The sequence below is a fragment of the Danio rerio genome, chromosome 5 (assembly GCF_052040795.2).
Source record: "Danio rerio strain M-AB ecotype USA chromosome 5, GRCz13ab, whole genome shotgun sequence".
Classification (NCBI taxonomy): Eukaryota; Metazoa; Chordata; class Actinopteri; order Cypriniformes; family Danionidae; genus Danio; species Danio rerio.
Window position 1 is genome coordinate 24,263,487 of NC_141025.1, and position 16,272 is coordinate 24,279,758.

Sequence of the window (16,272 nt, forward strand, 5' to 3'; positions counted from 1 at the left end):
AGGTAAATTGGACTTGGTTAACCCTTTAGAAACCATCTTTATGTAATAAACATTCAGCTTAGAAAAAATATCAGCTTGTTTTAAAGTTGTAGTAAATTTCTACATTTTTGCATGTCATTTGTACCTAATATTGACCCATATTTTGTGAACCATGAATTATCTTTATCATAATTTTTCTATTTTAGCTGTAGATATAAACATAAATTATCTGAAGTTCATAATTTTTTTCATTTCTTATTAAGGTTATTTAAAATTAAACAGCGCTATCGGAATGTTCTGGACACAATGTTTGAACTGTTCCCGCGCATGGCCAGGTACAAAAATAATAATCAGTTTCAGCTCATTATTTACAGATGGAGGCCCTTGACTCAAAACACACTCTCTCTTTCTCTGTCTGTAGTCTAGGTCTGACTCTGATCATCTTCTATTACTCTTTTGCCATCGTCGGAATGGAGTTTTTTGCTGATGTTATTTATCCGAACTGCTGCGAGTAAGTTCATTTAACAACCATAATGGTTGAACTGACTGAAATGACTTTATACATTTTAGAAACTGAACATGGTTTACTCTGTTCACCCTGAAATGAAATCTTTCACACTCTAAATGATTTGTGTATGATGTCTTTTCAATAGCAATAGCACCGTCGCGGCCTCCTATCGGCAGATAAATGTCACCACTGGCAACCGGACCGAATTACAAGAGGGATATTACTATCTCAATAACTTCAATAACATCCTAAGCAGCTTTGGTATGTGCACACAGCCATACATACCCAATCTTTTAACATCAGTATATACTGTAGTGTTTTATTTTATTTGTAAAAGTTTTTCACATTTTATAGAACATACTGTAGACATTTTGTAGATGTTTTTTTCCCTCTGTCATGTTTCAGTAACTCTTTTTGAGCTGACAGTGGTGAACAACTGGTACATCACAATGGTGAGTGTTAACACACTTGTACATCAGTTCTGTCATCATATCATATCAGATTTTCCTCAGAAAAGTGTGTTTTTGTTTGTTTGTTGTTTTGGTTGGTGTGTGTTTATGTGGTGCCCCCTGCTGTTTATGACAAGGCATTTTAACATTAATGTATAAATTGCACATCTATTTTCATATTAGTCTTTCTTTTTAGATACTAGTATATTTTTTTAGATTCAAGTATCTATTCAAAACTTGTTGTGAGTAGTTAGATAAGAATTGTTGCTAGTAGTAATGACAAAGGCTTAGGTACTAGTACCTACTACATAATTCAAAGTATCTAATAAAAGGTTCTAGGAGTAACCAGTAAGTAATTGTATCTATTTAATAAGTTTGAGTGTCTAATTAATAATCCTAGTGTCTAACAAAGTAATTACTAGTAAATCCTTAAAAACAAATAGATAGATGAAGTAGTACATGAAAAAAAACAGATTGCATACTGTACATACTGGTCAAAACTGAAATCCAATAACAGATCCTTATAGAAGTCAATGGCAAAATATGTCAACTTGTTACTAGTAAAAGTATAATAGTGACTAGTATAAATTACCTCGAGTATTTAATGAATACGTACTATGATCTAATAAAAACACATAAAATAGTATCTGATGTATTTAATAACTTATTCTATTATTTAATAAGTACTAATGTTAAATAGGAAGTAGTGTCTAATGCAGTGATGCCCATGGGCCAAAGTTGGCCGTGGTAACCTTTCATTTGGCCCACCATCATTGTGAGAAGAGAGGAAGAATGATAGGGTTATATTCGAAAATGTCATTCAAATTTAATGAAACCCTTCGTTTGTTTTATTGTTAAAATCTAACTGAAATAACATGTTTCAATTAAATAGTGTAAATTAATCAGATTCAGTTTAACTGCTCATACTGTTACCCGACAATGCAGAGTGAGCAAATCAAGTCAAAAGCAGATTCTGCTTGACTAGAGTATTCAGCATTGAACTCCACTGTGTTATATACATGATTCTTTATGTTGTTATTGCAATAAGTTATAATTAAAAAAGTTACACTGCATAAGTTAATACTAATACATGATTTAAAGATAATGTTTTCTATGTATTTTAAAATATTAGGAAATAAATGAGGAAATTACCTATGGCAACTTTAATGTAATTTAGTTTGGCCCATGGATCGTAATAATATTTTTTAGCCCTTCATACAAAAAAGTTTTAGCACCCCTGATCTAATGAATAAATACAAGGGTTTAATGAATTAGTACTAGTATATTTAAAAAAGGGAATTAGCAAATGAATAATAAGCATTAGTATCTAAATAACAAAAATAGTAACTAATAAAAAATACTAGCTCTTAAAGGATAAATGGAAAATAAGTTAGTATTTAAAAATAAATACTATTAGAATGAAAATAATTAAATTATATGTTAAAACAACCTGCCATAGACCATTATGTATCTGTTACATTTATAAAGTGAGGTGTCACTGGCGTCTCTGAGTTTGTGCAGTGTGTATTTACAGCAGAAGCTCATTCATCATATTATATAGTGAGTAAATGATCGGCTGTCTGTAATTGATGTAAGTCAATGATGCCTTTGGTCTCTGTTTTTTTACAGGAAGGTGTGACATCACAAACTACTCACTGGAGCCGCCTTTATTTCATGACCTTCTACATCGTGACCATGGTAAGGCATGCAAATGCAAATCTGGCTTATTAGACCAATAAACAAAACTAAAACTAATAAAAGCACATTAATTATTCCCAATCAGTTATGAAATAAAATAGATGGAGAAACGTACAAGAAAGAAACTAACAGAAATCATTTTGAAAAAGGTGAAGGCCTAAAAGTAAAATAAAAGTAATTTTAAAAGCAAACTAAAATGAAAACTAAAAATGTATAATAAAGATGAATATAACAAATTACTAAAATTGTTGTATTATAAGTCAGGGGTTCCCAAACTTTTCAGCCCATGACCTCCAAAATAATTTTTGGTAAACAATGACTTGCAATCCCCATATTCTCTGATGGGTTTTAATAATATAAACCTTGCACACATTGCTGTGTCTTTAATACAATGTAATCACCCCAGAGGTTGCAAAAAAAAAAAAAAAAAATCGTCAGGCTTGCAAGTTGTTTTTTTAGGTTTATTATTTACATGTCAACAATGTTACTATTAACTACTATTTTGTTCGTCAGGAGATTATGGATAAAATATGGTCATTCTAATAGTTTAATAAAATGAATTTGGTTTTTGGAAATCGCCAAGCGACCCCCACTTTGGGAACCACTAATATAAGGAATGATGAAAGACACTTTAAAAAATAATATGGATATAATTAGTTTTTGACATTTAAGCTTTTAATTTGTGCTGCATACAGGAAAGTGTAAATGTTAAGGTTGATTACTCTGTTACAATTTCTATTTTCTAATGTATTTAAAGGTCTCATGAAGTGCTTTGAAATGTGCATTTTGTTTATACAATGTTTGACGTAATCTCAACTAAAACATGAAAAGAGGGTGTGGCAGATTGTAGCTCCTCCCCTTTAAAAAAAACAGCTAATAGCATTTCTGTTTTATCACAGCTCTGCCAGTGAAAGTGGTTAAGCTCAATCGCATCAAACGAGAAGCATTTTGAAGCGGGTGGGGCATTCCAGATACTAAAGAGCATTAGATTGGTCAAGATTTTATGTGAAACTAAAGTATTGCCTTTATCTTTTGCCTATGTGCGGACGCAGCCATTTGAATTTTTTTTGGCTCGAGACTTCCGGTTTTGTTCACTTCAATTCATTTTTAGACATTAAAAACAGCTCATTATGCTGCTTGATGTTGCAAACTGACATTTCCTTATTATATGATTCTGCTTAGTCATGCAAATACTTGTCTGTAGAGCAAGTAGTTTGATCGTTTTCTGTGGTTTACTGTTCCTAGTCAATTCTCTAACAGGCAACTGAATCAGAAGTTTTAAAACAATCGCAAAAACTAGCGCACTTCTGCATTGATGAATAACCTTTGGATGTTTATATCAGTTTTATATTTTCTAATCATGAATTTGTCACTGTTTTGGAGCACACTAGCTAACAGATATCCTTAAAACTAACAGACTGATACTAACATCTATTTTTTTTTTTTTAATTTCACGACCTTTAATCCTGTCTTCTTAATTTGTTTACTTAATCTCTCAAATAATATGAGAATAAAACATGTTTAATGCTCACACAATTCTAAAAATGTTTTTTGTGTCTGTGTGTGTGTGTGTGTTTCATAAATTAGATTTAATGGCCTTTTATATTTTCTCACAGCCTTGTGTTATTTTGATTGTAAATGCCTGTGTGATTGTGTGCCGCAGGTCGTCATGACTATAATCGTGGCCTTCATACTGGATGCATTTGTCTTTAGGATGAATTACAGCCGGAAGAACAGAGAGCCGCTGGATGACCCTGAAGGTTCTCAGTGTTTAGAGTTCTATTCCTCCGAGGACATGTTTAATAAAATCAGTGTGACTGGGACCTTTTTCACTGAGATATCTAACACTGAATCTTTGTGTGTATATGTTATAGATGAAAAGGGGATTGTGTTTGAGACTGAAGTGTCCCAGACTGAAGCTCTGCAGACTCTGGACTTTTATAAACACACACTGGGCGTCACCAACCTCACCTCTCTGCAGGACATGTGTGTGGCTCTGGAGCGAAGCGGGGTGAGCGCATGGACAGTCTGTGGTCTAAATGTCGTATTACTCTTTTCATGAGAGATTAAACTGTACTGGCTAATTTCTGTTTGATCACAGCAGACATCATTAGTGTTTCTGGGTCGAAGGTCACGTACCAAGAGTGACCTCAGTATGAAGATGTACGAAGAGGAGATTCAGGTATACTTATACCACACATGGATAGAAAGATTCTGCTGTTTCTAATTGATGGAAAAATACAAGTTTACATTTGTAAAATCATAAAAACTGATATGGTAGACAGAAACACTCATTCTTTTCATTTAGCTTAACATGATGTGCTAAAATAACTACAGCTAGTGTCAAAATGAGAACAACAAAAAAAAAAACATACTCACAGGCCACTTTATTAGGTACACTTGTCCAACTGCGCCGCTTCAGAGACGTTGCTCACTGTAGAAGTTGGGACTTGCTCAACTTTTCAAACGCCGTCGGAAGTGTCAGCCAATCAGATCGCTGTATGCAAATACACCAGCTCAGACAGTGGCCTATTGCTGACTAAATTAATTGGCTGATGCTGCTATGACGATTGAACTTCAGACACACCCTCTGTCAAGTGTTATCGCTGAAACCCCGTGTGAATGGGGCGTAATGGTGTGGGCCCATTAGTACCGTTTGAGCATTGTGTCAACGCCACAGCCTACCTGAGTTTTGTTGTTGACCATGTCCATCCCTTTATGACCACAGTGTACTCATCATCTGATGGCTAATTCCAGCAGGATAATATGCCATCTCATAAAGCGCGAATCATCTCAGACTGGTTTCTTGAATATGACAATGAGTTCACTGTACTCAACTGGCCTCCACAGTCATCAGAGCTCAATCCAATAGAGCACTTTTGGGATGTGGTGAATATGAGAGATATGAGAGATACCCATCATGGATTTGCAGCAGGCAAATCTGCAGCAACTGCGTGAGCTATCATGTCAATAGGGACCAAAATCTCAGAAATATTTTAGGTACCTTGTTGAATCTCTGTCATGAAGGGTTAAGGCAGTTCTGAAGAAAAAAAGAGGGTCCAACTCAGAACTAGTAAGGTGTACCTAATAAAATGGCCAGTGAGTGTATTTACTATATAAACACATTAGTACATTAAAACATATACAGAATATTTATTTAAAAATTACAAAACCAAAATACTTGAACCTTACTTTTTAAATAAAGGTACAAAAAAATAAATGGAAAATAAAATAGAAATAGGAAAAACATATCATATTTGCATAACTATGTTTGATCCATTTTATAAACATTTTGGTGGAAAACCTACATGAAAATTTTCATACAAATCTAATGACTTCTAATTATTTTATATGAAAAAAAGTGCATAGAAATAAGCTACAATGGAATTGACTTCTACAGTTGATGTGACTGAAAATTGGATTAAGCTGTGGACCAATTCTCAATGTAGATCCTTTTAAATTTGAGTCATTCTGAAACGCCAAAGTCTGTTTTGGTTAAATTACTTTCCAGACATTTCCCACAATATGGTGTTCCTAAACACCAGAGATTTGCCTCTAAACACAAGATAACATGATAGAGATAACATTAGTTATACGTGTCTTCTGCACAAACTGAGGAACAAGAAATAAAAGAAGCTACAGTGGTTTTCCTGATTACAGCAATGTTTTGTTGGTGATCATTTATGCCAGTTTAAACATAAAGTGATGTTTTTTTCTCTTTAACACGTATAGTAAAATTGAAACTGCTTTATTCAGATTATTAATGTGATATTTGATATAAATTAAACTCTTTGGATGAAACAGCTTATGAAACAGTTCTCTTATTAGATGAGAAATTTAAGTCAGGAACATGTGAAATGGTAATATATCACACTGCTGTTTATACAAGGATATGCCCGAGTGGAAAGTTGGAAAGTTTAGCGAAAGAAAAATAAATGCTACATAAAGTTATTTTAATGATATCATGTTCTGTTTTGCGAAATTATACTGTGATACATTTGGCAAAGAATGCCCTCCTTTATAACTCAAAAATGTTCAGATACACATTGGTATGTTTGTGTAAAGCAGTTGTTTCTTTTTGTCTGCAGGAATGGTACGAGGAATATTCCAGAACAAACCTTCAGACTGATGGGACCTTCCACAGAGAACTGGACAGCCCTGATGCTGGTGCCACAAACAGCATTAACTAACATATACACTGCATCAGCATAACTAACACATTCACTTGTACCTCTGAGGAACTTTAGGAACGTCTTCCTCTCAGCAACGGAAAGCACAGGTGTTCCCCATGACCACTACATTCTCTCCTTCCACAGACCTCCTTCACTTAAAGCCTTACTCCCCCACAAAAAAACCTTAAGGTTCCGCGGCCAATCAGGGAAGCTTGCAGATCAATCATTTGACATGCACTTGGTCCAGGAACCTTTTTTCTTCCATGAAATGCGCCTCATGACATTTGTCTTTTGACTCTTAAGGATTCAGACTCTCGTGGATTTTGCAGATGGAGCTCAGCGACTGAATGTTTCTGTGGGAGTTTATTTTTTCTCCGCAGTCTGAGGTATTGCTTAACCAACAGATTAAAGATTATAGTAATACACTAATGCTGTTTTTTTTTTTACTAAAGCTGCTTTTTGCTGGAACCTTTGGACCTTAGGCTTATTTCTTTCTATATATATATATATATATGCTGATTAAATATATGTCAGTTGCAGTTAGGAGTCAAGTCAAGTGTTTAAAAAGCTGCTTAAATATACATCCACTCACTCGATATGGGCTGGTTTCCCAGACATGTGTTCATTTTGGACAGAGAAGTGTTAGAAAACCAGCCCTGGACCTTTCAGTTAAGCCTCTGTCTTTTGTCATATATGAAAAGATCTCATTTCCTTGTTTGGAGTCAGTATTGTTTTAGTCACGTTCAGTAAAATCAGTCACATTTTATAGCGCTTAAAATCTGACCGACTCTGAAAGAGTTTTCAGAATAAATCTGTTATGTTTCCAGACCCAAATGTTTCTGACAAAGGGAAAACATTTGTTCTTGCTAATGGTTTTACACAGTTTCAGAACTGTCATTTATTTATTTACTTCATAAGTTAACCAGTTATTTTTCCCCTGACATCTCTCCTGTTTGTTTTTGCACTGTTTTACATTTTATTTGTTTTATTTTATGCTGTTTTAGAGAGGTGTATGCCGGAGAATTCCATTGTTTACTCCCATTTGGTTGTTTGATTGCACTATAGGTTGATGCCTGTGCATCCGTGATGCTCCAAACACATGATCCATTTGTGACGTCAAAGCACACCAGCTCCTCTAATAGAGCAGGATTTACCTGTGTCCAAGTTCTATGTTCTTGTTCCTTTGTAAATGTACAGTATAATAATAATAATAACAGTTTTAGTAAATGCTACATTTTAATTAACGCTGGCTTGGTTTTGTTTGTTAATTGTAATAGGAGTCATTTTATATGAACTTATGAGAAGGGCCAGACAGAATCTGCGGATGTTTTTTGCTATTTCTGCTGAGAATCTTGTTAAAAATCAGCAGAATAATTTTGGGAGTATCATAACTAAAATCTTAATGTGAAATAAAAAATAATATCTTTTTAACTTTTATTCATTGTTTAAAATACAAATCCAATTAGATTCACTTTATTTGGTAAACAAAACAAGTCTCTGATATAATATATCTACTAAAAGACAGACAATATTACTTTTCAAACTATATTGTGAATAAATCATGAATATTTTCATATTAGTCAATATGTATACTAAAATAAATGTAAAAACAGAATAACTATAAATTTACACACATTTACTCAAGTAAATAAACAGAATCAATGATGAGCTAAAAATCTGTGGAATTCTGTGCACGCAGATTCTGTGTGGGCCTACTTATGAGTCAGAAACTGCTACCATATCCCCACTTGATTTTAGTATTATAGACATTAGATATAATAGATTAGATTTTAGTTTATCTTTTTAAATTAATTGTTTTAGATGTGGGTGTCACGGTGGCCCAGTAGGTAGCACGTTCGCCTCACAGCAAGAAGGTCGCTGGTTTGAGCCTCGACTGGGTCAGTTGGCATTTCTGTGTGGAGTTTGCATGTGGAGTTTCCCTGTGTTTGGTGGGTTTCCCCCACAAGTCCAAAGATATGTGCTATGGGTGAATTGAATAAGCTTAATTGGCCCTAGTGTATGGGTGTATAGGTGTTTCCCAGTGATGGGTTGCAGCTGGAAGGGCACTTGATGTGTAAACCATTCGCTGGATAAATTGGCGGTTCATTCCGCGTTGGCGACCCCAGATTAATAAAGGGATTAAGTGAAAAGAAAATGAATTAATTAATGTTTTAGATGTCGTCATGTCATGTTAGAGGTCATGAGAACTTGAAGGTCTGTCATGTTAGAGGTCATGAGAACTTGAAGGTCTGGACTTGAAGGACATCACATTCATAGGTCGACAATATATAATTAGAAATTAAATGTTTGGGATGTGGAGAAACGGAAGATTCACTTTAAGCCCCTAAATTTGCAGCAACTGCTTGAAGATGTTGCTTGCTGCACCTTGATCTACTTCACAAAAGTAGATTTAAAAATATATATATATCAGACGTAACCATAGTTAAAAAACGAATACCATGGAAGTCAATGGTTACCTGTTTCCAGCATTTTACCAAATATCTTATTTAACAGAAAGAAGACATTCAAACAGATTTGGAAAAAGTGAAGGGTGAGTAAACGATGACAGTTTTGTTTGTTGGTGAACTATCCTTAATCTACAGTAGTCAACATTTGAAGTGGGTCAAAATATTGTTACAAAATGGTCCAAAAGGCAAGAATGGGTGTTCAATAGTTTAGGACAAATTTGATGAAATGTGATGAACCGCTTAAAATGTTGACTACTAACGTTAGTTCTCAAACGTATAAACATGCTAGTAAGGTGAATATCGCGCGAGATTGAAGTGGCAGTTATTCACATAATTTTATGTACAATTTCTAAATAACAAGACCAGACACTAGACGTTTTCTTCTTGCGTTAGCTTGTCTACAGACTGATTAAATTTGTTGATGTTTGTTTTATACAGGACAGCAGGGGGCAGTACAGAGTCAGGTCCACCATCACCACAGAGCTGAGCAGGGAACGTTTCTCCGTGTGAGGATCTTGTGTTTCGGTTGTCATCGCCTTTGAACCATTCTTCCTTTCTCGTTCTTCCAGTAAAGTAATGTGATACTTGTTTTTCAGGAAATTATTGTAACATGTCAGGTTCATGATGACGTCAGACATTAATTGGATGTTCTCAGTGAGCCTGTGTTTGTGCCCCCCTATTGTTCATAGCATACTGTACGTGCGTTCCCCATAAAGTGATACAAAATCAATATCAACCATAATTTTAGGCTACACCTTAAAGTCCTTGAATTGATAAATGTTTCGTTTTATAGATGTATCAATTACTGGAATGTAATGTATGGCGTGATAGAAACAAACCTTTATGTACTGTTGGGGATGTTTTCATCCACTCTGGGGTGATTTTATGTCTAAATTTTTCCATAACGTGATGTTTTTCAGCTAGCAAAATGGTTTTTTTTTATTTTTTTTTTTAAGATCAGTCTTATTTAGACACATATTTTAAGAATTACTTTTTTCTAAACTCAATGATACACTCTGGGCAAATTTACTACCCTTGTGTTGTGTTAGGGACGAAAACATCCACTGAATTAAACTGCTGTAAAAATGCATCTAATACATATTTTTTTCTTTTTTTGGGGTTACATAAATCTGTTAATTAACCACAGTATTGATCAAAACTGCTGAGCGAAGCAGTGGCGCAGTAAGTGGTGCTGTCGCCTCACAACAAGAAGATCGCTGGTTCGAACCTCGGCTCAGTTTCTGTGAGGAGTTTGCATGTTCTCCCTGCGTTCGCGTGGGTTTCCTCCGGGTGCTCCGGTTTCCCCCACGGTCCAAAGACATGCTGCAGGTGAATTGGGTAGGCTAAATTGTCCGTAGTGTATAAGTGTATGAGCGTGATGGGCCCAGACAGCAGGCCAGCCGGAATGTGTAAAAAAAAGTCGGCCAAAGAAGAAGAAGAAGAGAGAGATTGATCAAAATTACTACATGAACTCTTTTATTGCCATATTCATAAAAGTTACTGATTTGGCAAACAAAAAAGCACACAACATGACATATTTTCAATATAAAAAAGTAATTATGGACTGGATTAAAAAAAACTTTTATCTTGAACATGTTTCATGAAGTCTTGAACATGTGAAACACCATTACCTTTGAAGCATTTTTATTTATTTATTAATTTTCAATATTTTCTGTTGGCTGTTTTTGCTTCATCAACTTCCATTATAGCCACCTTTTTTTGATTACAAACCACGACACCATATAATCATTCATATTTGATTGTTGGTGGTTTTCCCTGCTGGGAAGAGGTCAAATTTGTAATTTTTTACTGTTGATCATCTGTTGGCACCATTATTCCTTTAGATAGGCCTGTGCAAAAAAAGCTTAGTTTCTGGATTTTATATGGAGTATAACAACAAATTAAAGTGTGTGTGTGTGAGAGTGACCTTTGCGCACTTACCTTGATGTGTCTGAGAAAATCAAAATATGCATCTCAGCTCTCAGAGCTACAGTACATGGAGTAAATACAAACAAAAACTGTGTATTTATGTACCATTAAATGTGCTTATAATGGAAGTCAATAGGGCAAAAACAGCACCAACAATAATCTAGGCAGAAAAAAATTAAAATCTAACAATGCATTAAAGCCATTGTTGTTATTAATCACTCACATCCAAGACTGTGATAAAAGGTTTAAAAAATCCAGTCCACAATTACTTTTTATATTGAAAATACATCATTTTGTGTGTGTTTTTTCCCCACCAAATCAGTGACATCATTTGTGAAATTGGCAATTAAAGAGTTAAAATCCTGTAAATTTGTTAACAATTTAATATATATATATATATATATATATATATATATATATATATATATATATATATATATATATATATATATATATATATATATATATATATATGATGCCATTTTACAGCAGTTAAATCAGGTGGATGTTTTCATCCCTAATATAACATAAGGGTAGTAAATTTGAACAGTGCACAAGGGTTAAATGACTAATGTACCATCTCTTATTGCAGTGGAGCAATCCAGGACATGACAAATGAGAAAAGGTAGACTACTAAACATTTAAACATAAATAAAACTAAACATAAATCTAAATCTTTAAACAAGATTTAAACAGTTACTAAGAAAGTTAATCGTTTTTATGTTAGGTGTCTGTGACAAAACGTGATTCATATGGAAATTGAAGTACTCTAGCCTCTTTGGCAAAGTAAACATCTCTGATTTGTTCATTTCTCAACAGACGATCAAATATGCCACAAAACTATTTAAATGTTTTCTTTTTTACTGAATTTATTACGTACAGACAATATAGAGGAGCATCCAGTCTGACCGATGGCCTGCCATCCTGAGGTAAGATTATAAACCAACTCTGAACAGGGCTAATCAGAAACGACTTATTAACTATGCATGTTTGTTCGACGTGGTTGTGTCAGATCAAATCAAATCACATATATCTGTCAAATTACCATACACAATTTTAATGATGTGAAGATTATGAGTGCTGTCACCACAACAGTTTGCTTTTGTTATTTGTTTTGGTGTACGAAAAAAACACATGCCGCCAAACACACGTTCTCACACAGTGAAGTCTATTATTAGCTTGTTTATGGTGATCCCTGAGCCTGGGATGGTGGTGTGTGACTCATTCTTTATGTACATTGAGACTGGTTCCTAATTTATCCCTTCAGACTCTCCCCCAAACCAGCATCCTGTCCCCTCTGTGACCCTTCCTCTTCCTCCCTTGCCTCTTCCTCTTCTGTCAGTCACTGGGGAGAGACTGAGACGCTGATGCTTTCTGACAGGGAACAGAATGTATTCAGGACTTTATGTCTGTCCTTTTTTTTTTGTGAACATGTTTGACAAAACGTGCCTGTTAGCAGGTTTATACTGTAGTGCCATATGACTACAACATGGTGATCCTATTAGTTATACTGTTCTCACGCACAGAGACGTTTCATTGTCCATCAGGGAGACGAAACACAGCTTGGGATTTTGAGTGGTTTGTTTTCCGGATGTAAAAATCACCCCTCGCCCCCCTAATTCCCCTCATTTGTCTTTGTTCATTACAAAGACATTTTTTTCTCACTCAAACTAATTTTTTTTCCAATTGTAGTGTAATATTTCAAAACATATTTAGATTTATTTTATTAGCTCACACAGTCATTTATTATAGGTTTATTGTTTGTTATGTTAAAGTGTAAACGGGTTTTAAAATGGTACACTTGTTCCTTGTCAGTGAGGAAAGTCCAAATCTTCTGTATTATTTGTGTGCATAACTTTTGACAGCCTGATTAAAGAAGTATTGCATGTTGCAGGCAACTATCATTGCATTATTGCACCATTTATGATGCAGTTTTATTCATGAGCAGGACTTCTCATGGTTACTGTGGCATCATGGGAAATACTGCTCTTTCTCAGGCTTGTATAATGTATGCATGTGTCAGTTTGCGTTTCTCAGAGTTAGCGTCTAGAAAGATCTAGAGAAATCATTTCGCACTTAGAGCTACACTTGCTGTCTTGCCCATTTAGACAGAATTAAATCAAACTGCAAAGTACACCGATCTGACAAAACTATATTAAAACTGCTTTAACTGTTTCTCTCGTTCTTTTTAATTTCAAGTGACTTCCCTAAGAAAATGCCCGGCAGCCATTATTTTATTTACTATCATTATTATTTTTTCAAGAGTTCACACTTACTGTAGATATTGCTTGATGCTATTAGCAGGTTAGGCTTGAAAATCTTTTAAGCATCAGCAGCATAAGGAAAGCTTTTAAGCATAAGGGGAAAACAAATTGAGGAAGTTCACCATCAATCAGATTTTTTTACTTATGATTTTTTTTACTTTTGCCACGTAATTATAGGCTTGTGAAGCTGTTTTTGAGATTGCATGCTGAAGCACAAATGAAATATGATGCATTACACACAATATCCATTTTAAAAAGGACATTATGAAGTACTTATAAAATGTGACTAATATAAAATCGACAAACACTGTCTGTTCGTTGAAAAATGGAAAGACTCAGTGACCAACCTATTATTATTATAATATTATCAGGGCCTGAAGAATCGTAGTCACAAGATTAATGGTTGAACAAAATGTACAAACAGGAGAAATCAGAGCAGAGCTGCATTTTTAATGTCAGATTGAATACATTTCAATAAAAAAAAAAAGCTTTTGAAAGAGTGTTCAAGTCAGTTCAATGGAAATCTGAAGACTAACAATTTGCAAAACAGAAAGAACTAAAGAGCTTCAGTACTTGTTCATGTGGAAATCTGTCCTTCTGATCAGCGGGAAGTGATTAAATGGCACAGATCTTTTCACACAAGCTCTCGTATTCCATCAAAACCATCTCTATGTAGCATTTGTTATCATTTATTGTACAATGATGTTGCCTCTCTGGAGGGGCACATTAAATCATTTCTAGCGTGTTTCTCAGTTAGAACAAAGTCATTTACAGCTGTTGCTTTGAATGAATCATTACTAACATATGTGCTTAACTCTTTTAGATTTCTGCATGTGACCTTTAATCTGAACATAAAAGTATTATTGACTTCAAACACATTGTTATATTAGTTTTAGCACTAACTTCCAGACAAACAATTCTTTCTTTCTTTCTTTCTTTCTTTCTTTCTTTCTTTCTTTCTTTCTTTCTTTCTTTCTTTCTTTCTTTCTTTCTTTCTTTCTTTCTTTCTTTCTTTCTGTCCTGGATTAATTAATCACTGAATAATAAAGACATGTTATCTCTCTTGATGGATGACAGAGGGAAGTGTTTGAGAAAAGGGAAATGTTTCAGTGACAGAGGATTGATATTGATTTAAGGATATATGTCATCTCTTAGGTCACACTGGATGCCAAACTTATTGCAACATCAACAAATATTTAGCACATTATACACTAGCAAACAATCCATGTAAATGCTGCTTTAATATCCATCTAAATCTACAGCTTTTATAAAAGTAGATATAAGATTAATAAAGGCTTTTGTGTCCAAGTAAGTGAAATTTAAGGAGTAAATCTAAAATGAAACTTCTATCATCATTTGCACACTCGTGGCTTGTTCACTAGTTGAATACGAATGAATATAATTAGAATCATGTTGAAACCTGTATCCATTAACATAAGAGGAAAATCTATAACAATCAGTCAGTGGTTACGGGTTTCCAACATTAATTAAATAAAGTAAAAAAAAGCTTTCTATTAACCAGAATATGGAGATAACTTCTAAAAAATAATTTTAAATCTAAAATCAGCTTAAAGCCCTCTAAAACCAGCCTAGAAATGACCAAAATCCTTCTAAAACAAGCTTGGAAATGAGCAAACCCCCTCTAAAATCAGCATGAAAACCTTCTTAAACAGCCTGGAAGAGCCAAAGCCCCTTTAAAACCAGCCTGGAAGTGACCAAAACCCCTCTAAAACTAGCCCACGAATTAAAAGACAAAAAAAACCTCTAAAACCAGCCTGGAAATGAGCAAAACCCATATAAAACCAACCTGAAAACCCCCTTAAACTAGCCTGGAAGTGGCCAAAGGCCCTTTAAAACCAGCCTGGAAATGAGCAAAACCCATATAAATCCAACCTGAAACCCCCTTAAACTAGCCTGGAAGTGGCCAAAGGCCCTTTAATACCAGCCTGGACGTGGTCAAAACCCCTCTAAAACTAGCCCAGAAATGACAAAAAACCCTCTAAAACCAGCATGGAAATGAGTAAACCTCCCATAAAACTAGCCCGGAAACCATCTTAAACCAGCCTAGAAGTGGCAAAGGTCCCTTTAAAACCAGCCTGGATGTGGCCAAAAGCTTTCTAAAATTCAGCCTGCATTGGCCAAAAAGAAAAAAAAAAAAAAAACTAAAACCAGCCCAGAAATGACACAAACACCTTTAATACCAGCCTGGAAATGAGCTAACCCCTCTGAAACCAGCCTGAAAACCCTCCTAAACCAGCCTGGAAATGAGCTTAACCCCTCCAAAACCAGTCTGGAAACCCTCCTAAACCAGGCTGGAAGTGGCCAAAGCCTATTTAAAACAAGCCTGGAAGTGGACAAACCTTTCTAAAACCACTGTGAGGATGACCAAAACCCCCTAAAACCAGCCTGAAAGTGGCCAAACCCCCTCTTAAACCGACCTAGTTGAACAGCTAAAACCAGCCTACCAGCTTGGGCTTGTTAAAGCAGTTTTTTTGAGCAGGGATATGTCATGTTTTCTGAAAACAAAACAAAATGTGCCCAATATTGAATGACATGAAGGGAGTTCCATTGTTTATACATCTTTAGACTGGCATCAAAAGTGATATGCCTGATTGAAATCCCATGTTCTCTCTCTATATAAATAAATGCAGGTTACTCTGCCTCAGCTGCTAATAGTAGTCAGTTTAAGTCGCCACAGCTGTAGATTTTGGCCCCCTTCAGCCTCCAATCATGTTAAGTTAAAGCTAAGCAAGGAGTATCTCCAGACCAAACGAATCAGCTCAGCTGGAATTGGAGTTTATTGGC

The 16,272-nt window shown here is 35.0% G+C and overlaps 1 protein-coding gene and 1 long non-coding RNA gene across 5 annotated transcripts in view; both read left to right on the top strand.

Annotated features, from left to right (window-relative positions):
• tpcn1 (two pore segment channel 1) overlaps positions 1–8,050 on the top strand; it is a 30,333-nt gene extending 22,283 nt beyond the window's left edge. For 2 of the 4 annotated variants that reach the window (XM_087253449.1, XM_087253447.1), the window contains exons 18-26: positions 243–314; positions 401–490; positions 633–748; positions 893–939; positions 2,566–2,634; positions 4,298–4,394; positions 4,509–4,645; positions 4,736–4,816; positions 6,723–8,050. In XM_087253449.1, the coding sequence (XP_087109575.1) occupies positions 243–314; positions 401–490; positions 633–748; positions 893–939; positions 2,566–2,634; positions 4,298–4,394; positions 4,509–4,645; positions 4,736–4,816; positions 6,723–6,824 (811 nt within the window). In that variant the 3' untranslated portion in view covers positions 6,825–8,050. The remainder of the gene's footprint in view (positions 1–242; positions 315–400; positions 491–632; positions 749–892; positions 940–2,565; positions 2,635–4,297; positions 4,395–4,508; positions 4,646–4,735; positions 4,817–6,722) is intronic. The other 2 variants (XM_087253450.1, XM_087253448.1) reach the window with 1 other exon arrangement.
• A 1,662-nt stretch (positions 8,051–9,712) lies between these two features.
• Positions 9,713–15,607, top strand: LOC141385804 (uncharacterized). The gene is made up of 4 exons (XR_015491161.1): positions 9,713–9,847; positions 11,796–11,828; positions 12,086–12,132; positions 14,517–15,607. It is a non-coding gene; the product is annotated as an uncharacterized LOC141385804 (long non-coding RNA).
• The last annotated feature ends 665 nt before the right edge of the window (positions 15,608–16,272 follow it).